Source organism: Calliphora vicina, chromosome 2 (assembly GCF_958450345.1).
Source record: "Calliphora vicina chromosome 2, idCalVici1.1, whole genome shotgun sequence".
NCBI lineage: Eukaryota > Metazoa > Arthropoda > Insecta > Diptera > Calliphoridae > Calliphora > Calliphora vicina.
Genome location: NC_088781.1, coordinates 84,722,558 through 84,744,982, shown reverse-complemented (window position 1 = coordinate 84,744,982; position 22,425 = coordinate 84,722,558). Strand labels below are relative to the sequence as shown.

Here is a 22,425-nt window from a genome sequence, read left to right as displayed (position 1 = left end):
ATCATTAGAGATCGAAATGATATTGAAATTGCGGTCAACAAACTGACTAATGCGTTTGACAGAGCGATATCAGATACATGCAGACCTAGCATCTGCAGAGGTAGGAAAAAACCACCTTGGTGGACTTCCGAGATTGCGAACACTCGCAGAGAGTGTCGCAAACTTTTCAATGAGGCCAACCGAGTGGGCAACTGGTCTGTTTACAAGTCCTCTGTTAACAAATTCAAGAACCTGGTAAGAAACGCTAAGTGCAAATCCTGGAGGTCCTTCTGTAGCGGGTTCCTCTGAGACGAGTCGCTTGCGCAGGATCTTGTCATCTTCGTTCCCCTATCTGAGGGTAACACTGCGGTATCTTCTGCTAGGCCTTTTTAAGTCACAATTCTCATAAATGAGGAGAGACTGAAATGGGCCCTTCGACCCATATAAATCTCCGGGTCCTGATGGAATCCTTCCGGCAGATTTGCAACGGAATGAGGATTTAATCATTCCCTGGTTGACTCGTATATACTCGGCCTGCTTAACTTGGTCATATATTCCGGAGTCGTGGACCAGATGTACTGTAGCCTTCATTCCCAAGGGAGGGAAGGCATCTCATACTAGACCAAAGGACTTTAGGCCTATTAGTCTATCGTCCTTCCTTTTGAAAACCATGGAAAGGTTGATTGATCTTCACCTTCGTTCATCGATTAACCCGAACCGACTATCCTTGCCTCAACATGCCTACATGAAGGGCTGCTTTACATTCGCATGTGGGATTCGTAGAGAAATCACTCGAGCACAGGGAATATACATTGGTGGCTTTCTTGGATATTGAGGGGGCCTTTAACAATGTGATGCCAGAGACGATCCTTTCGGCTCTAGGCGATCTGGATATAGATCAATCTATTATCTGCTTCATAGGTAAACTTCTGACCAATAGAGTCATTATCTCTTCTATGGGAACTGCTACTATTTTTAGATTAGCGAACCGAGGCACTCCACAGGGAGGGGTTTCATCTCCACTCTTGTGGAATCTTGCCATTAATACATTACTCATGAAATTAGATTCCATGAAGTGTAAAACTGTTACATATGCTGATGATGTTGCCGTAGCTGTTTGTGGGAAACACCTGGACATATTATCACAATGCCTACAAACTTCACTTAGTACACTCAGCCAGTGGAGCACTGCTAGTGGACTGGGTGTGTATCCTGGGAAAACGGAGCTTGTGCTTTTCTCCAGAAGGTACAAAATCCCCTCGTTCCCGCTACCGCGCCTTAACGGAGTGGAACTTAAGCTCTCGGATAGTGCTAAGTATCTGGTAATTATTCTAGACTCTAAGCTATCCTGGAGCCAGAATATTCATGCGAGAGCGTCCAAGGCGGCTATCGCCATATATGCCTGCAGAAGGGCCATTGGGAGTACCTGGGGAATAAGCCATAGGAATGCGAAATGGCTCTTCGACATGGTGGTTAAGCCCATACTAATGTATGGAGCACTAGTTTGGTGGGATGCTCTAAGTAAATCCACCTACTGTGGGATAATTGAGAGAATCCTGCGAATATCTGCACTAATGATTACGGGTGTGCTGCGCAGTACTCCGTCTCGTGCTCTGTTTGTAATGATGCACTGGCTACCGGCTGATCTAATGGCCAAACAATTGGCCATAAATTCGGCGGTTAGGTTAAGTACTGTAGGAGCATGGAAGTCCAGATGTACTGGCCATGCGTCTATTTTGGGTAGTATATCTTATCTCCCTTTTAATATTGATTACTGCACTCCCTTACCCTTTATTGACAGGCGCTTCTCTGTGTCATTGGCGGGCGAGTCTCCTTTCTCTATGGACACGCTTGTCATATACACAGATGGCTCCAAGTCTGCGGATGGGGTGGGTGGAGGCTTTTATATTCCCCATCTTCAGAAGAGGGTGTGTTTCAGGCTATATGACCAATGTAGTGTAATTCAAGCTGAGATTTCAGCGATCAAAAGGGCAGTACACTGGATGAAGTACTATAGGCTATTTGGTGTGAATATCCGAATCTGTACCGACAGTAAGCCTGCTATCAAATCCCTATATGGCGTCTACTCGACATCCAGATTGGTACATGAATTCCGGGTATCTCTTAATGAGATGGCGAGACATTCTAACCTGGAGTTATTCTGGGTGTCTGGTCACTCTGGTGTACCTGGCAATGCTATTGCGGATGAACTGGCCAAAAGAGGCTCACGTCTACAAGTTGACGAGATCGATCACTTGGTCGGTTTACCGCTATCTTGCTGTAAGTCAACCATACAGCGTAAATTATTTGAGTCTGCTCAGCTCAGATGGTATAATTTGACAAATTGCACGATATCGAGACTCACTTGGCCCGTATTTGACCATCATAGGTCAATGTCCCTCACGGGGCTACCTCGGGCTAGGCTACGAGCTCTGATATCAGTGCTCACGGGGCATTGCTTGATAGGTGCGCATGCTAGGAGATTAAATACTCCATACAATGACTACTGTAAGAGTTGCCATGATGAAGACGAGGATGAGACGATTGAACATCTCATCTGTCTTTGCCCTGCCCTAGCAGGGGTGCGGACTGCGACAATAGGTAGTCCATTTTTGCACGGCCTAGCGGATCTATCTACTCTGGATGTCAGGAGGATGGATTCGTTCATTCGTGCGTCAGGATGGTTCGGCATTGAACCCATTTCTGACATGTGAAGGACCTCTTGAGGCCCTGAGCATGATCCTTAGGGTAACACAAAGGGACCAATTTAATGACCCAAGTGAGCTGGTTGAGCTGCCTTTATAACCTAACCTAACCATCCCGCAATTCCCAAAAAAGGAAAATAAGTGTATTAGTAAAGATGAACGATATTTCCATACCTGTGATTTAAAAATCACTGGTGACAACTGTTATTAAATATAGCAAGTAACAGGTACATTTAAGTCGTTCTTTTATATTTTTCAACATACTGTTAAATGTAGTTATTTTATATTTTTCATCATTCACTGGTAACGTTTTTGAAAAATCACTGGAACAACTGTAATAAGTAACATGTACTTTTATTATCGTTCGTTCACACATTTCAACAAACTGTTAAATGTCGTTCTTTTATATTTTCAAGATTCAATGGTAACAACTGTTACTGACAGTCGTTCTTTCATAGTTTTTTAACATACTGTTAAAGGTCGTTCTTTCACATAACATGTTAGTTATATGTTAGGTGCAATTATAAATGGTTTATGAAAAAAATATGAAATGATGAAATCCACCAAACGTTTTAGTAACGGTTTTGTTTACCAAATATCTTTTAGGCGCATAATTTTATTTATATATGCATGAAAATCCACCTCATAGTTATATGAGTGAAATGTTAAGTAACATCAGTTACTCTTAAAATTGTTTGTCTTTGCTTAATTCTATTATTTTCCTTTAACGATGTTTTTTAAATCAAAAAATATTAGTTTTATAAGAGCAGATTTAAAAATGAAAATAATACGTAATGTATTCTACTTAACATTGTTATTTTACTTAACATAGACAAAACGTGATCACGGTCACTGTTTGATTTATAAATCACGTTCACATACCTTCGTCATCAAGCAGTCAAACAACAATTAATGCAATGATAACAATATCATAAAATATATCATGGAGGGGGAAAATTGGGAAGAGGAAATGGTTTCACAATGACGCTAAAAAAACGGGACCATAAAAGCCCTGATCTGGTCTTTGCGACAGAAAACGCCCCGTAGTGCCAACACTATTGATGTTGTGTTAGCACTGTTCTCTGAGAGAGGGTATGTTGTTGTTTGTGTGTTGTTTTGCTGTGGTTATTGTTTGTGTATTTTTGCGGTTTTACTTGTGATTGTTGTGTTTGTTAGGGTTTCTTTTTATTTGTTTTATTTTAATATATGTATGTAATTTAATTTCAAATGCATTATTTCTTTTTTTTTGTGTGATTTTAATTAATTTCGAGTTGACACATGACTCGGACATAAGAACACTACTGCATATTTTGAGTAATACACGGATCACGACACTTATTTTCGGACAGAATAAAAAACGACACTACACTACTAAGCCGGGAAAAATCACACAAAAGTAGAATCATACAGACAGTTGAAAACAATTGTATTCGGAATCATCTATTTGGATTTAGAAGAAAACACAGTACTATCGAGCAAACCCATAGACTTGTAAATATTGTAAGAAAATAACAAATATTGAATACCTGTCAGTTTTTCAATCCAAAAAAACCGTTTAACTGGCATCCAGTTTTTAATACTCTGTTATATATGCAGTATTGACAAAACTTTTATTTTAAATGTTAATGGCAACCCTTTCTCTTTTTTATTATTATTAGAACTTGTTTTTGAATTGTCTGTCTAACTGAATTTTACTTCTTATAATTGATTTCTAATAAAGACTTCACTTATAGTACATTTACACCGAAACGAAATCTAGTACATATGAGATTTCGAGCCAAATCTAGTTATTTTGACGAGATTTCACATACAAAATTAAATCTACTTTGTGACTAGATTTTGGAGAAATCTCCTCAAATCTACTTAGTACCAAGTGCAAAATTGAATTTCTTAATAATCGACTAAAAAATACAGCCCTGTACTGTGAGGACCAAAATTCTTGGAATTTAGACCCACATAAATTAAATTGTACAAAAACTTAGGAATAAGCCAAATAAAGAAAATATTATTGTTTTATTGGGTAGATGATGGATGACATCCATAAACATGGGGCGGATAACATCCGCCAATATTTGGATTTATTCTCATTTTAGATATTCGGAGGACGATGGGGTACAGGAGGTCATACGAGCCGTACAGTCAGGGGCAGGTGGTGGGTACAATACTGGCTGCAAAAATAAACAACAGAGTGTCTACAGCAGAATATCAACAGCAGAGAGTGTCAGCAGAGGAGTTTAGAGTAGATTTCAGCAGAGAGGAGTCAACGGAGTGTAAGCAGAGAGGAGTCAACAGAGTGTATCAGAGAGGGTAGTCAAGAGAGAGAGACAGTCACGAGAGAAGATATTCAGCCGTATACAAGAATACAACAAACACAGGATCAAACAACTGAGATGATTTTAGCAACAACCGCTACCGGTTCAAACCTATTTTCCGCATTAGCTACAAAGCTACAATAGCCCAAGAGAAACAATGATATATAAGCTAATGTAACAGAGCAATCGATCAATCAAATCGAGCAAAATATAACAAGTTACAGAGCAGTGCTAAGGAGTAATTAAATTTGGATTTGGTAACACCGATCCTTGCATAGTGAGAACAGGGCGCTGGTTTGCAATCAGCTAGCAAGGCGGATTACATCCAACCTTACCCAAAACCGGTTTACATCCGTGGAGGGAGGAGAATAGGGCACTGGCTCTGGGCTAGAGTGGTAGACATTCTTCTTGGAAGTAACACTCGGAAGAATTAGGGACAAGAATATATTCTAGAATTACATTCTAGAATATTTTGAGAGCAGGAATTAGTGGTCAGTAGTAATAGGGCACCGGTACGTGTCACCCGAGAGTTCACGGAGCAACATCAAGTTGTTCTCAATAAAGAAGCAGTCAATTTGCATTTGTGACTCAATAAATATAACTAGGATCGCCTGGTGGTCAAAATTCGACCACTAATAACGAAATTATACAGTTAATTTTCAGTATACGCAAAAATATTGTTCACGTTTGTGTACAAATACACGTGTTTTTAGATGTGCATAAACATGTTGTTGTTGTTTTTAAACGCTTTTTACCACTTTTATGGAAAGAATTTAAAAAAAAAATTATATTGTGCACATCTAGAGAAAATAACCATTTAAACCATATATGTTTCATCAATATTGGTGGACAATAACATACTTAAAAGTGTACCACAAAAAAACGTGTGGCCTATTTATATATAAGATTAAGCAATTGAAAATATAAATAAAGAGTGAAGAGTGAAAAGAACAAAGGCAAAGTGTTTTAAATTTTATGTTAAGGACCCTGGACCAGACTGAGCGCTACCCCAGCTTCAAACCCGGAGTAACCAGAGGTTCCTTACAGTACAAGTAAAATTTGATTGATAGTCGCCTTTTATAATGCAGAAATTCAAAGGCAGACATTATTCTCATTCTCTTTTGAACTAACCTAAACCTGTGTACTACACACTCTAGCTCTTCGATCCCGCACCTACAAACTTCGTCGGTCTGTCTTTCAATTTCTGCATTGTAAAATAAAATAAATGCGGAAAAATTTTAGTTGACGAATATTTTCAGTGGATGTAAAAATTAATAAAAGTGAATTAAAACATATGAAAATACATATGAAATATTTCCAGCAAACGTACCTACAAAAAAATGCGGGTTTTTTTCGTCAGCTGTTTTTGATATTAATAGCCTGAAATCTTGCTAAATGTCAGAAAACAGCAGTGTAAACAGTATAGATTTTGACAAAGATTTAAATTGAAATACGCTAGACTTCTCTTCGGTGTAAATGCACTATTATTAAATTTGAAGTGCGTGTACAAACACGGATGTAATATTATCAGAACATTTCGACGTAAGATAAACATATTTGCAGAGAGCTTTAAATTTCGAAGTAAAACAAGAATGTGCTGAATCTTTGATGGCGTTTGTTCTACGTTTAAAACAATATGCTACCTTTTGCGAGTATGGAACATCTCACAGTGGTTTAGAAACTTTTTTTTTTTTGGAAATAATTCGGTATCTCGGGAACTATTGGATATATTGTTACGAAATTTCACATGGTTGGAGCTGAGGTGTTTTCGAGTTGATCTGCATTTGTTCAGCTATCTAGCTCTAATGGGGGCAAGTACATGGTCCCTCAAAGTTTGTCACCTCGGGTCCCAATTTTTTTTAAAAAATCGCCAAAAATCCATTTATGAACTGAATGAGCTGAAACTTAAAATATAAATAGTCCTTGAGAAGATCTACAAAAAATACGCTTACATTAGGTTATCTCTATTAGCTAAAGAGATATTTAGGTTTACTGATTTATTATACCCTTCACCATGAGTGGCAAGGGTATATATAAGTTTGTCATTCCGTTTGTAATTTCTACATTTTTCATTTGCGACCCCACAAAGTATATATATTCTGAATCGTTATAGATAGCGGAGTCGATATAGCCATGTCCGTCTGTCCGTTTGTGTGTTGAAATCAACTTTCTGAAGCCCCCAAATAACTTACATACACGAATGATACATCAATATTTCCGAAATTCTTCGAGCTCGGTTGCTATTTAAAATCGAGAAAATCGGTCCACAAATGGCTGAGATATAAGAAAAAAACCAGGACAACCTCGATTTTTGACCCATATCTGGATTACTAAATCATTAATATAGACAATATGGATATCTAATAATAGATATTTCAAAGACCTGTGCAACGACGTATATAAGACCATAGTAAGTTGGACCTACAATGTGTCAAAATAGGAAAAATATTTTTTAACACGAATTTTTTTTCACCAAAATTTATTTTCACTAAATATTAAAAAAAAAAAAAATTAAAAAAAAATTTTTTTAAATTTATAAAAAAAATATAAAATTTAAAAAAAAAATTAAAAAACAACTGGAAAAAAATTTAAATTTTGTTTACATAAAAATATTTAAAATTTTTATTTTAAAGTATAATTTGGTGAAGGGTATATAAGATTCGGCACAGCCGAATATATCTCTCTTACTTGTTTTTTTTAATTTTGCTCGAACTTTTTTGGACCCTACGGAGGGTCCAAATTTATTTTTAAAATATCAGCTATATTGGTGATATTTTAAAATTCTAAATATAATAAATAAAACTTGCTAACAGTTATCTCATCCCTATAAAAAGTTACACGCATCCAAAGTTGGAACTAGTAAAAAGGGCCGTATTTTTTACGTTTTTTCCCAAAAAATACCATATATATTTTCTTTTGTAAAAAAAATGAGAACTTAATGCAAAAGCGTGTAAAGTAAAATTTGGCCCCCTTAAGGGAACCTAGTCCCCACCAGGCCTAGCCAAACTTGGCCAATTTTTACAAAAAAAATTTAGGTTTGAGTAAAAAATTCTAAAAAGGCAAAGCACTGATCCTCCAAAAAGATCCATATTTCTATAACCCCATATGTTTCTTAAATACTTACAAAGTTTGTTTACTATCACACGGTAAATAACGTCACAGTCGGCACTTTTCTAAAAAAAACTCAGTTTTTGGAACTTATTTTCCCCGTTTTAGGAATTTCGGTATTTAGAAATAAAAAATTACAAAAATTAAAATGCCATTGATTTAAGGACACTTGGAGCTACATTACTTTTAAATTTTATGATATCTTTAACCATTAAAATTGTACATTAATTCAAATTTTATATTTTTCTTCGTAGAGCTACATTACTTTTAAATTTTATGATACAGTAAAACTTCGATATAACGAACCTCGTTATAACGAAAAACTCAATATAACGAATTGATTTCTGAGTCCCTTGAAAAAACCTCTTTATTGCAAAGTTTTTCATGCAAAAATGCACTATAGTTATAACGAAGAAATTCTGAGCCAAAAAACCTCTATATAGCGAAGTATTCGTTCAAAAGCCTCTATATAACGAAGCAAAATCAAATTTAAAGTAAAGTGAGTCCCGTTACAAAAACAATGAAGTCTAAATATGTTTGCAACTGCCAATGTAAAGCCTCTATATAGCGAAGTATTCATTCAAAAGCCTCTGTATAACGAAGTCAGACAAAAGCAAAACACAATTTTAAGCAAAGTCCCGTTATCAAAGTGTGCTGAAAGTGGACACCTACCTAATACGTCACAAAACTAGTCAGTTTTGTTTTGATTCTTGTCAAAATGAGTTCAAGCGTAAATCAATTTTTATAGGTGAAAAGATTTCTATAATTGATGCCGTTGATCGTGGTGAAAAATCAAAGTAAGAAATTGCTAAACAATTTAATATAGCGCCGAGTACTCTTTCTACAATTTTAAAAAATCGAGAGATTATTTGTAACAATAAATCTTTAAAGTGCAAAAGAATGCGGCTTGTTGAATATGAAGACGTTGAGCAATGTGTATCTAAATGGTTTACACAATGTCGAATCCAAAACATTCCTTTAGGAGGACTTACGATAAAAACCAAAGCAGAAGAGTTTGCAGGACTTTTGGGACACAAAGATTTTAAAGCTAGTAACGGTTGGCTTGACAATTTTAAAAAACGCCATGATATCGGATTTAGAAAAGTGAGTGGAGAAAGTGCCAGTATAAGTGATCAAGTTTGTTCTGATTGGAAAACATTGTTACTAAGTTTGTTGGCAGAATATGAACCGCACAATATTTTTAACGCAGACGAAACTGGATTATTTTTTAAATGCGCACCAGATCGAACAATGGCGTTCAAATCGGAGAAATGCCACGGTGGAAAACACAGTAAAGAAAGATTATCTATTCTATTTACTGTTAACAGTACAGGCTCTAAAAAGAGAAAATTGCTTGTAATCGGAAAATCGGCTAATCCAAGATGTTTTAAAAACGTAAAAAGTTTACCAGTTGACTACACTGCTAATAAAAAAGCTTGGATGACAAGCGAAATATGGTTGGATTACTTAAAAAAATTTGACAACGATATGACTGAAGCCAATCGTAAAGTCTTATTGTTTGTCGATAACTGCACGGCTCATAAACATTTTCCATCACTTAAATCCATTAAATTACAATTTTTACCACCAAACGCAACATCGAAACTACAACCTCTAGATCTGGGAATAATAAAGAATTTTAAGCAATTTTATCGCAAAGAGGTGGTCAACATTTTAATCAACGATCTGCAAGAAGGGCGCAAAAGCTCTATAAATGTTTTACAAGGAATAAGAATGGCTCATAAGGCATGGGAAAGTGTCAAAAAATCAACAATCTTTAATTGTTTTGCGACTTGTGGATTTGTCGAGCGTCCAAATATTTTGATTACAGAAAATGTTTGCATTCAAGATAGCGAAGAATGGCTTATTCTCAAAAACCAGTTAAATTTAACAGAACAGTTTGATGATTTTGTGAATTTCGATGACAATATTACTTCTACTGGGTCCCTTACCGATGATGACATTATTACTAGTGTAACGAAACAACAAGATAATGCTGAACAGGGGAAAGAAGATACTGAAGAAATCGAAACTATTATATCCGCTAAAGAAGCAAAAATAATTGGCGGAAAATTGCAAACATTTCTGGAAGCACAGGATTCTACACCGCTAAGTACATTCAATAGCTTAACATCTGTCGAAAAAAATATTGATGATTTCATAAAAAATTTTCGCAAACAAACTACAATAACACAATATTTTACTAAAATCTAATAAAATAATAAAGAAATAAACAAATTTAAGTGTTTAATTTTTTATTTAGTTCTTAAATAGTTCATTATTATTAATACTTTTGAGTAAATAGAATTTGGATAAAAAACTATAGTTATAACGAATTTTTTTGTATATCTTCTAATTTCGTTATACCAAGGTTTTACTGATACGTATTTATAACGAACAAGTAGCTATAACGAAGTATTTTGCAATCCCCTTCAGATTCGTTATATCGAAGTTTTACTGTATCTTTAACCATTAAAATTTTATATTTTTCTTCGTGGAAAATAACCATATTATAATTTTTTTATTTTTTAAGGTAAATGACGTCCGAAAAATTCAAAAAATTATCTAATTTTACTAAAATATCAATCTTCAAGTCCTAAGGTTTCCACTAATACCAAATACTTATATAAAAGGTCTTTATTTACTCCTCTGAAGTTCCACAAACCTTGCCCCCTTTAAAAAAATTGTACGTTTTTCATACATTGCATGCACTCGAAATGCAGATCAACTCGAAAACACCTCAGCTCCAACAATATATCCAATAGTTCCCGAGATACCGAATTATTTCCAAAAAAAAATTTCTAAACCACTGTGCATCTCTAGATAGAATCTTAATTGAGCAAATGAATTTTGGACTAGAATCACGGTATATTTGTGATGATATTATTGTTAGAAAACCCGGAAATTTTTCAGATACGTATGAAATTGCTTATTCCAGAGAATTGATTCAACGCTCAACGAACGCTGTGAGCACAGGTGAGAGTAAACCACTGAGCCCACATATAAGTTGGGTTATACACCAGTTAAGACTAAGAACGAGAATCGAGCCAGGACAAGTACTACAACAACTACCAAATGCTATGGGTGTGGTGGTCAACATCTACGACGCGATTGTAAATTCAAAAATGCTAAATGTTTTTCGTGCGGAAAATTAGGTCATATAGGCAAAGTGTGTAATACGAGTTTAAAACAAGTATCGGAATCGGCAGATGATGATGATAATGATATGGTGCAGTTTATAAATCAAGTTGGCATTGTGAGAACGACAGGCGCACAGTGGGAGAAAACCCTAATTTAGTGGAACTAAATTCGTATCTTCTAAACGCTTGGCCAAATTAATTTCATTTATATGGAAATATTGCAGGCAAGGAGGTAAGCTAATAAAGTAATGCAAAATGGGTACTGCTACTTCAGTAGAATGAGCGGGAGAGGCTGCTAAACTACACTACCTCGGAAGAAATTCTATACTATTTTCAATTGCAAGAAATTATTTTAATATATCTTTCAAAAAATTTAAATTATATAAGTAATTTTATTTATAGCAAGTAACTATTTAAATCTATAGATTTTGGACATTTACCCTATTGCCGGCATAGGTCGAAATATTCATATAAAATTAAACTTTTTTTAGTTTTATTAATAAGTTTATTTTTAAAAACGAATAACAATTATTAGTTATGAAATGATTTTATTTCATTATTATAAATAATATAGTTATAATTAAACAATGAAATAAAGAGTAATTAAGCTAACTAACACTTGTTAGAATTTTGTGAATTTTTATTATGAGATTTTTAAAATTTATTTAATTTAGTCGACTTCAGAGTCTGATGAATCAATAGGAATGGAACCAACAAAAGTTGCCTAACATCTTTCGATAACGGTTCCACTTTTTATAGCTTGCAGATGAAACTAGAGATGCTAATCGGGACTGATTTTTGAAAATCCCGGGGAACGGGATTTGGTAAAGAATCCCGAAATCCCGAAATCCCGACCCGGGGTTTCTGGATTTTCGGGAAATCTAAAATCCCGAAAATTATAAGAAAGAAACGTACATAATTATGTCTTTACAATTGAAAGAAATTTGTTTATTTAGCAATTAATTTTTATTAGACACCAAAAAGCTTAAAATACTTGCATGAGTACATTATATAAGAACAAATAACAATAACGATAGGTCTAAAATCAAATCCTATTTTGCGCATTTCGTCTTTTATCCAATGATATTTCAGTATTTTTTTATTGGATAAAAGGCGAAATACGCAAATGTTATATTTTTAATCTAAATAAAGCACTACCATATTTAAAAGGACTCATAATTTTAAGGCAAATTTGGTATATGGGCATTTGTTTTTAGCAACTTGTAAGTAGTTAGAATTACATAAATTTCATTTTTATATAATGTAATTACCAATAGCACTTCTTATAAACAATCTTAAAAAAATAAGGAACAAATTTAGTACGAGATTTTACATCGTCCCAACGAAAATAATTTCTTAAAAAAATTATATAAATTCACCTCGCACTTTTTCTCAGCTAAATTTTTTACCATATGTAGTCTGTAATATGGCCTTGATATTGGTAAAAAAATTAGAACTGCATCTCACAGCATTAGTAACTGGCAACCTTCCGAAAATTCAAAAAGTAAAAAAAATAAAATTCTATAAGAATATGGCCATTGGTTATCACAAATAGCGGAAAATATATTTTTATTTTTCTGATTTACCAAGCCTCATATTCCATCTACATAAAAAAAAGTAAAAATACAACTTAAAGAAAACCTTGTACTATCCAGCTTAATAACAACTTTGAAACCAATTCTTCATAAAAAAATTTCTGAAATATTTTTTACATTTAAATAGTTGTCAATACCAAACCACTGAAGTTATTAATAAATGTTAAATATTTTTAAGTACAGCAACAACTATAGATTGAAACTACATAACAATAAATCAAATATGCGAAAGTTTTTTTTTTATTTTGCGCCACTAAATTGTTGATTGCACCCACAGTGAGGCGCAGTGACAAAGAAGATTATCACAGTGAATCTAAATCCGCGATCGGCAGACATATACTACTACATTTTACACTTGTATAAGTGTAAGAGCGAAAAAACAAGAAATGAGAAATAGTTGTACTCTCATCTTCACTACAAGACAGGCATGGAAAACTGAAATTTTGATATAATACTAATCTGGAACAAAAATAATACTGTTTTAGTTCAAATGTAGTAAATATTTTTTTGCTCACATTTATTTATGGCGAAAAAAAATGTTAAAATTGAGTTTTTTTTAAGAATATACATGTTCATTAACCTATTTGTCTAGCAATTATTGTGTATGAAAAAATAATAATTTACAAGAAACTTCTAAAAACCCATTTAAGCATCTAAAGGTGAGAGAAAAAATATTAAAAATAGTTCATAATTGCAGTGTCATGTGCACTAGGAATTTCAATGCCCTTAATGAAAGACTTGAGCTTGGAAAATCAGATTGGCAATTTTCTAGTTGTACGGGCCAAAGATGGATGGATTGTATTGGAAGGCCAATAGTGAACGTAACCTTTGAAGGACAAGTCGTAGATTAAATTTGTATATTGCGAATGACAATGTTGACATTTTATGTGGGCGCAAGTGGATTGTTCATTTTGCTCGCGATATAAATTTCATAGAGCCATTCGACACAAATATTCGGAGTAATTCTAGTGAGCTTAACTTGGTTTCATCTACTGAGCGAAATATGAATACAATTTCGGTTCAAACTTCTACCTTGACTGCTGAACAACAACGTCGGTTACAACAACTGGTATCACGGTACGATGGAGTAATATGCTCGCTGGGAGATTTAAGGGTCCGGCTGTTAAGGTTCATCTTAAGCCACATGCTAAACCGATTTTCGCAAGACCTATAGAAATACCATTTGCGTTATGCCAAGGAAATAGAGGCGAACATTATTTCTGGTCTAATAAATTTTTGAAATATCTACATTAGAGTTAATTTCAAAAATTTGATTTGCGGGTATCATAATTTTTCTGAAGGTTTTTGCGTAAATAGAAATAATGGCGTCCCTTTTTTGGAAAATTTTCACTCCTTGTGGTGGTTCAACGCACCTAAAGACGCGGATTTTGAGCACATTTTTCTGTAGAGCAAAAATGGTTGAATATATTGCAAATATGATTTCACTAGTCGATTCTGCATCAAAAATTAATACAATTGATGTTTTTTGAATCCTTAAAAATAGTACCAATGCAGCTTTCCTGAAATTATAATTATATATAATCATTTACTTCATTGTGTAAAAAAAAACTACTAAAAATCTTATGAGTTTTTGTACTACTATAAAAAATGTGTAGGCAAAAATGTTGGATGTGTTTTATGACATTTTGCACAAAAATACCAAAAACATATCTACAACTATTGTAAAATTAGACGACATAGAACTTATGCAAAGGTTGTGAATTGAATAAATATAATGAAGTGTTCAAAGTTAATAGGTATATACAAACCTTAATTTTGTTAATAAAGTTGTTGAATTCACAAAAATTGTATGTCTTGAGTTACAAAATATTTATTTTGATATATATCCCACTAAGCGACCAAAAACATCATAAAGGATAAACCTAAGCTTTCTTTAGAGCAAAAAATAAAAAATTAACCCATTTTAAAAAAAGCCAAAAAGTTTTTGATTTTGCCAAAAAAATTATCAATGGGCAAATTAATTAAAACTGTAATGAACGAAGAACAAGCCTCTATTATGCTCCTGAAACATTGATGGTTGGATCACCGATAATGTTTCTCCGCAACATAAACGCGCCAAAATTATGCAACGGAATACGATTGACCATCAAAAAATGTTCACCAAATTTAATTGAGACAACAATCACCGGTGGCAGATTAAAAGGCGAAGACGGCTCCAGTTCCCGTTTCGTCTTGCCATATCATGGCACTGTACTTATAGATATCGTCTACAACTTTGTCAAATGACAACCTCACCCGCCGTCATCTGGCTACAGATAATACGTGTTTCGGGTGCGAAGTCAGGTCGGGGGAGTTCGTGTTTTTTTTTGTCCTACACTGTATATTAAAATCGAGATCGAGATGCAATATAAAACAGATGTTTTCAAGGGCCAGCATCGCGGACCGGGTTCAGCTTGTATATTATAATTATTTTTGTTGCATTTCAACATGATATCGATATTTGTAAGAGATTTATGCGTATTTAAGTAATTTTAGTGAGTTGGCTATATATGGGGCTGTGGTCAAATATAGACCGATTCCAACAAAATTTCGTTTGTGATTTGATTTTACAATTAACTTATTTTTGCTGAATTTGGTATAGATACTGCTATTTTATAGACATTTATGTGCCATAGAGCCATACTCCGGGAAGAAATTTGTATGGGGGCTGCGAAAAATCATTGACCGATTCTTTCAACAGAGCTTGTTTTTTTATAAAAAGAAAAATGTGTGTAAAATTGTATGATATTCTATGCATTATATTTAAAGAAAATAGCAAAATATTTTCGAAAAATATTTTGGTCCATAACTCTGGTTATCTTAACCGATTTTGGCCATTTTTAATACCAAACATTTCTAATCAACAACGAATTTATCCCTATATCCTTTTGTCGAGGACGGACGGACATAGCTAGATCCTCTTAGAAATCACCAACCACTGCGAATGTTGTTTTGTCCTGACGTGGATGACATTCTTTATAATTATAATGAATTGTTACTTACATGTAAATTTTAAAAATATCTATATAAAGTATTTTAAGCTTATCAGGTATTGGCAGATACCAAGCGAATGACATATATTTAAGCCATTTATAAATCAGTTCCATTAAGTCAATGCAGCTTTCCTGAAATTATAATTATATATAATAATTTACTTCATTATGTAAAAAAAACTACTAAAAATCTTATGAGTTGTACTAAACATAAGGAGTGAGATCGAAAAATTCTTAACACACGTTTTTCATTACATTTTTTAACCCAAGTATTATTTGAATTTTTTTTTGATCAAGTTACCTTTGAAAAACATGTCAGTTATTATGTGTAATGTCAATTATATTAATTTTTTTGTTAATCTGATTAAAATGAGTGACCAGAAAAAAGTGCGTACTGAAATTATTAAATATTTTCAACAAAACCCAACTTGGTCTTACAAAAAGTTGGCCAAGCATACAAAGGTCTGCCGTCAAACTGTTTCCAATGTTATTAAACAGTACCGGGAGAACTTGTCAGTTGATAGAAAACCTGGTTCAGGTAGAAGGAATGGTCCACATGATGTTTCTAAAGCCAAAAAAATAGAACGCATTTTCAAAAGAGCTCCCAACACATCCGGTAGGAAAGCAGCCCGGTTAGCTCAGTGCTCGGACTATTTGGTACGAAAAGTTAAAGCTAATGCAGGTTTAAAAACATACAAGGCTCAAAAAGTTCCTGACAGGAACGCTACTAAAAATTTAGAGGCCAAAAACAGAGCACGGAAATTGAAGTCAAGTTTTATAAAAAAATATTCTTGCTGCATAATGGATGACGAAACGTATGTTCTGGCAGATTTTTCGCAACTTCCAGGTCAAAAATTTTATGTTGCTGATGCTCGAGGGAATGTTGAAGAAAAGTTTAGGACCCAAAAGCAGACAAAATTTCCCAGAAAGTTCTTGGTATGGCAAGCAATATGCAGTTGCGGCAAAAGAAGCCACTCATTTGTTACAACGGGCTCTATAAATACCGAAATTTATATCAAGGAATGTTTACAAAAAAGGCTGCTTCCATTCATAAGACTTCATAATGTGTCCACTTATTTTTGGCCTGACTTGGCATCCTGTCACTATGGCAAACAAGCCCTTGAGTGGTACAAGAACAATAATGTGGTATTTGTACCAAGAGAGGCAAATCCTCCAAACTGCCCGGAGCTAAGGCCAGTGGAGAGATATTGGGCTCTTGTTAAAAGAGAATTGAAGAGTACAAAAAAGGTGTCCAAAAGTGTGGTAGATTTTAAACGGAGATGGACTACATGTTCGAGCAAAGTGACAGAAAGCACTATAAAAACGTTAATGGAAGGGTTTCCGAAAAAGGTTCAAAATTTCATCACTAGTGATTAAAACTATAAAAATAATTTTTTTTGTAAATTGTAATAATAATTTCAATCAAATAAAAAAAAAATTAAAGCTGTAAGTTTAGTGGTTTCTTTTTTATAAACATATATGTATGTTAAGAATTTTTCGATCTCACTCCTTATAAAAAAATGTGTAGGCAAAAATGTTGGATGTGTTTTATGACATTTTGCACAAAAAATACCAAAAACATATCTACAACTATTGTAAAATTAGACGACATAGAACTTATGCAAAGGTTGTGAATTGAATAAATATAATGAAGTATTCAAAGTTAATAGGTATATACAAACCTTAATTTTGTTAATAAAGTTGTTGAATTCATTCCTTGTTGTCAAATTAAATGAGTCTTCAGATAAATGTTTTTTACATTCCAGACATTCAGTATTAGAGTTGTTGTCATTTCCCGAAATTGCACTAAATGGCCATTTGTGTTCAATTGGTGTGCTAAAATAATAAGTAGAAGTATGTTCGTTTACAAAAACTATTTTTTACAAAATGAATTTTAATATTTAGTTAGAGCACAAGGGGATTAAGTGCTCATGTACCCCTTGTGCTCCAAGCAAAACCAGTATTTTAATGACAAGTGCTAGAATTGGTCACCATATATCTCTAACTAGAGTGTCAAATATTCGACATATTCAAAAAACCGGTTTTCGAATAATTCGAAAAGGCGTAATTTATAAAAACCGGTTTTTGGTTTTTTCTATCAAAAACCGTTTCGAATAACCGGTTTTTAGACTTTTTTGTAAATTTAAGAATTGAGGTATAAATTAAGCTTAAATTATTTTTTTTTATTCAAATAAATTAATAAATCGTTCATTCTTTTAAAAATTAATTAAACATACATATAACTTAAATTTATACATTCAAATTTTTTGACATTACACAGATTTTGAATTAATATACATATGTACATAATATTAATACATACTTATACATAATAATAATAGTTAATTGTATTTCAAGAACAGAATACAATTTAAATGATTTGAGAACATACGATCTTCAAATTATTTTTTATTAAAGAAGAAACAGGGATTAACTTTTAAAATTGCATTGTATAAAAAAAGATTTAATTAGATATTTTTGAAAATTTGTCCAAATAATTAAAATTTTGTTTTAAGTCGCTAGGTGTAGCAATATCAGTCCTTTTGTGAGGATTTTGAACTTTTTTATTTTAAACTGAGCTGAGCTTCTAAATTTTGCGAATCACTTTCAATATATTCTAAATCCGGACTTGATGAACTTTTATTTAGATCCGATCACATATGTAGTTAGTTCTAGTTCAGTTCGGACGTGTTTATTTTTACTCCGAGTTAACTCGTTATTTTAATGTATCTATCGGAAAATAAATATAAATATCACCTGTTTATTATTTACGCGAAAGGACGCTTTTTTTTAATAATATTATTAAATAAAAAAATCAAAACAACAACTAAAAGACAAATAAGTAAAAAAAAATTCTTTATATTTTTTTTTCTTTTTTTGAACCTTTTTTGTGCATTGACTATTAAATAAAGATCAAGAGTGTTAACGAAAGTAATTACAAATACTCTTAAATGAGTCTCTTCAACGAAAACAGTGAGCGAAGGTTAAGTGTAAACGGCAGAAATGCATACGTTACAGTTAATGTAGACGAAAAAAATATAAACAAAACAAACAGAAGAATAGATGACAACTTGTTTTTAACAGCCAAACCTATTAACCGCGCTCGTTCTTGTTCCCCCGCATTGACAACAACTAATGATTGTCAAACAAAAGAAAATTCAACTCAATCAGAAAATAAAAATATTTTATCTATGCCTGAAAGTATGCTAGCTATATCAGCTTCAGATACGAAATCCACCACACTAACTACAAATAAAATTAACCCATTAAGCGGCGCTGTACCCAAGATTAGTCAACCATTAAATAATGAAAATAAATCCCAAATACAGGTTGGAATGGACCGGTATATTACAGTATTAAAACGGGCACGAAGTCCCAAGTCCTCGAAAGCGGCACCCTTGGCCAAATTATATAAGGATAGTGAACCTCATAGACTAAACAATGAAAATCGTTTTTCTATTCTGGAATGTGAAACTAATGAACCAGTAAATAAAATCCATTCTACAAAACCACCCCCCATTTACTTGAGAGAAAATAATTCGAATCCACTGGTTCAGAGCCTGATCTCATTAATAGGAGAGAACTCTTTTTACGTAATCCCAATCAAGAAAGGCACGATTCATGAAACTAAAATACAGGTCAATATTGAAAACGATTATAGAAAGGTTGTAACATATTTTGAAACTCAAAAGAAAAGTTTTTACACTTATCAGCTGAAAGGAAGCAAGGGTCTACAAGTTGTAATAAAGGGTATTGACTGTAATGTTGAACCACTCGAAATAAAGCAAAGCTTAGAAGATAAAGGCTATAAGACAAAAAATGTGATAAATATTAGAAATCGCGAAAAAATACCCCAACCACTCTTCCGTGTTGAACTTGAACCCGGTGACATAAACCTGAAAAAAAATGAAACACATCCCATATATAACTTGAAGTACTTATTGCATCGTAAAATTACGGTAGAAGAACCACACAAACGATTTGGCCCCGTTCAATGTATGAATTGCCAAGAATATGGACACACCAAGGCATATTGCAAATTGCCACCAGTATGTGTCATTTGCGGGGAGTTGCATAACACATCCCAATGTAACAAATCTAAAGATGATCCTAAAATAAAAAAAATGCAGCAATTGCGGAGGTAACCACACAGCAAACTACAGGGGTTGTCCTGTCTACTCAATTGTTAAAAAATCACAAAGCCAGAAACCAAAGATTTTCCCCGCTCAGCCATTAAATAACATCAATTTGAACTACCCCCCGTTGCAACAGACATATGACAACAAAGTAACATATGCAAATGTACTTAGAAACAACCAAACTCAGCCGCAAGTCCGTCAACCCCAAAACGAAAATATGAACCCAGAGGTAAGAGAGCAAACGCCAATTTTCAATTTTACCCGACTAGAATCTACAATAGAAACTCTTGTGCAATAGGTAAATAACTTTACAAACTCAATGAGTAACATGCTGCAAGAAATGCTTAAGATGCAATCAATGTTATTGCAGGCTGTGCTTAACAGACCATGAACTGCCTAAGAATATGCTTTTGGAATGCAAACGGCATACGCCAACACAAAAACGAACTCGAATATTTTTTAAGAAACCAACAAATTGATGTAATGCTGGTTTCTGAAACTCATTTGACGTCCAGAAGTTCCTTTCGAATAAATGGATATGTAATATATGACACCAAAGATCCCAGAGGTAGAGCATGCGGAGGCTCGGCAATTTTAATAAAAGCTCGAATAAAACACTACTTAATGTGTGATTTTTGTGAAGATTATCTTCAAGCTACTACAATCTGTCTTGAAGATTTTCATCGAAACTTAGTGATTTCATCGATATACTCACCCCCAAGATTCTCAATTACAGAAAGTCAATATAATAGATTTTTTAAATCACTAGGCCCCCGTTTCCTGGCTGCTGGCGATTATAATGCTAAGCACACATTCTGGGGATCACGACTGATTACCCCTAAAGGTCGTGTTTTGTTCGACTCAATTTCTAAAATGGGTTTGCATGTGCTTTCGAGCGGCCAACCTACTTACTGGCCTACTGACCCACGAAAAATACCGGATGTTATTGATTTTAGCGTGATGAAAAATATCCCTAGAGAAATGATTCAAATTGAATCCTCGCTGGAACTATCTTCAGATCACTCACCCACTATTATTACTTTATTGAGCCCCCTAGAAATTGTATCCCCGACTGGTAATTTAGCGATGGCAGGCACAAGAATAAATTGGCTCAAATATAAAAAATACCTCAGTACACATTGCTCGGAAAACATACCGCTAAGAACACCAGAAAACATCGATCACTCTCTTATCAATTTCGATAAAAATCTCAGAATGGCTGCTCAACATGCTACCCAAACACCCCGACAATTCATATATAATAGAATTAATTCTGCAGATGTCGAACGGCTCTTAAATGAAAAAAGAAGATTTCGAAGAGAGTGGCAATTGCACAGATCCCCCCAACTAAAATCGAAGCTTAAAGATTGTATAAAAAGACTTAAAAAGCTCTTGGAATTTCGAAAAATGGAATCATTGAATAAATATTTAGAAAGCCTGGACGCAACCCCGCAATCGGATTACTCATTATGGCGAGCAACAAAAAATCTTAAAAGACCCGTTATATGTAAGTCCCCCTTGCGAAATTCAAGTGGTGGTTGGGCAAGAAATGATACTGAAAAAGGGAATCTGTTTGTTAATCATTTAAAAAAAGTATTTACACCGAACACATCAAACGAAGCAATTGAGTTGCCACCTGTTGCACCCTATTTTGCAGCAGCCGTACCCCTACGTTTTGAGATTCGAGAGATCGAAAATGCTATTGCTGATTTAAATCCCAAGAAAGCGCCTGGTATGGATAAGATCAGCAACAAGATGCTTATGGAGCTACCCCGGATAGCAATAAAGATAATTCTTTTTATTTTTAATGCTATATTACGACTTGAATATTATCCTACGGAATGGAAGGTTTCACTGGTTACCATGATACCCAAGCCGGGAAAAGATCACACAAAAGTAGAATCATACAAACCCATCAGCCTATTGTCTAATATATCAAAGCTATTTGAGAAGATACTTATGAACAAGTTGTACCCGATGTTAACTGAAAACAATTGTATTCCGAATCATCAATTTGGATTTAGAAGAAAACACAGTACTATCGAACAAACCCATAGACTTGTAAATATCGTGAGAAAAGCGTTTGAAGAAAAGAAATACTGTTCTGCACTCTTCATCGACATCTCTCAAGCGTTTGATAAGGTATGGCATGCTGGATTAATATACAAATTGAGTCAAAATTTACCGGCAAACACACATAAGCTGTTGGAAAGCTATTTAACTGGTCGAACATTTAAGGTTAAAGAGGGAAACTTTTTAAATACTGCACAACCCATTGAAGCTGGAGTCCCCCAAGGCAGTATCCTGGGACCTTTTTTATATTTGATGTATTCGTCTGATATGCCAACTAACAATCGCACTCATACATCAACATTTGCTGATGATACTGCTATTCTAAGCATTCATGAAAACCCTCAAGAAGCGTCTCGTCACTTACAAAACCACATATTTGAA

General features: G+C 34.0%; 1 protein-coding gene across 1 annotated transcript in view; it reads right to left on the bottom strand.

The window, feature by feature from the left end:
• Positions 1 to 22,425, bottom strand: part of LOC135950621 (calcineurin-binding protein cabin-1-like) — a 355,739-nt gene that overhangs the window by 228,955 nt on the left and 104,359 nt on the right. Inside the window, exons 5-6 of the mRNA XM_065500153.1 lie at positions 17,515 to 17,668; positions 15,843 to 15,964 (exon numbers count right to left, since the gene is read on the bottom strand). Of these exons, the coding sequence (XP_065356225.1) occupies positions 15,843 to 15,964; positions 17,515 to 17,668 (276 nt within the window). The remainder of the gene's footprint in view (positions 1 to 15,842; positions 15,965 to 17,514; positions 17,669 to 22,425) is intronic.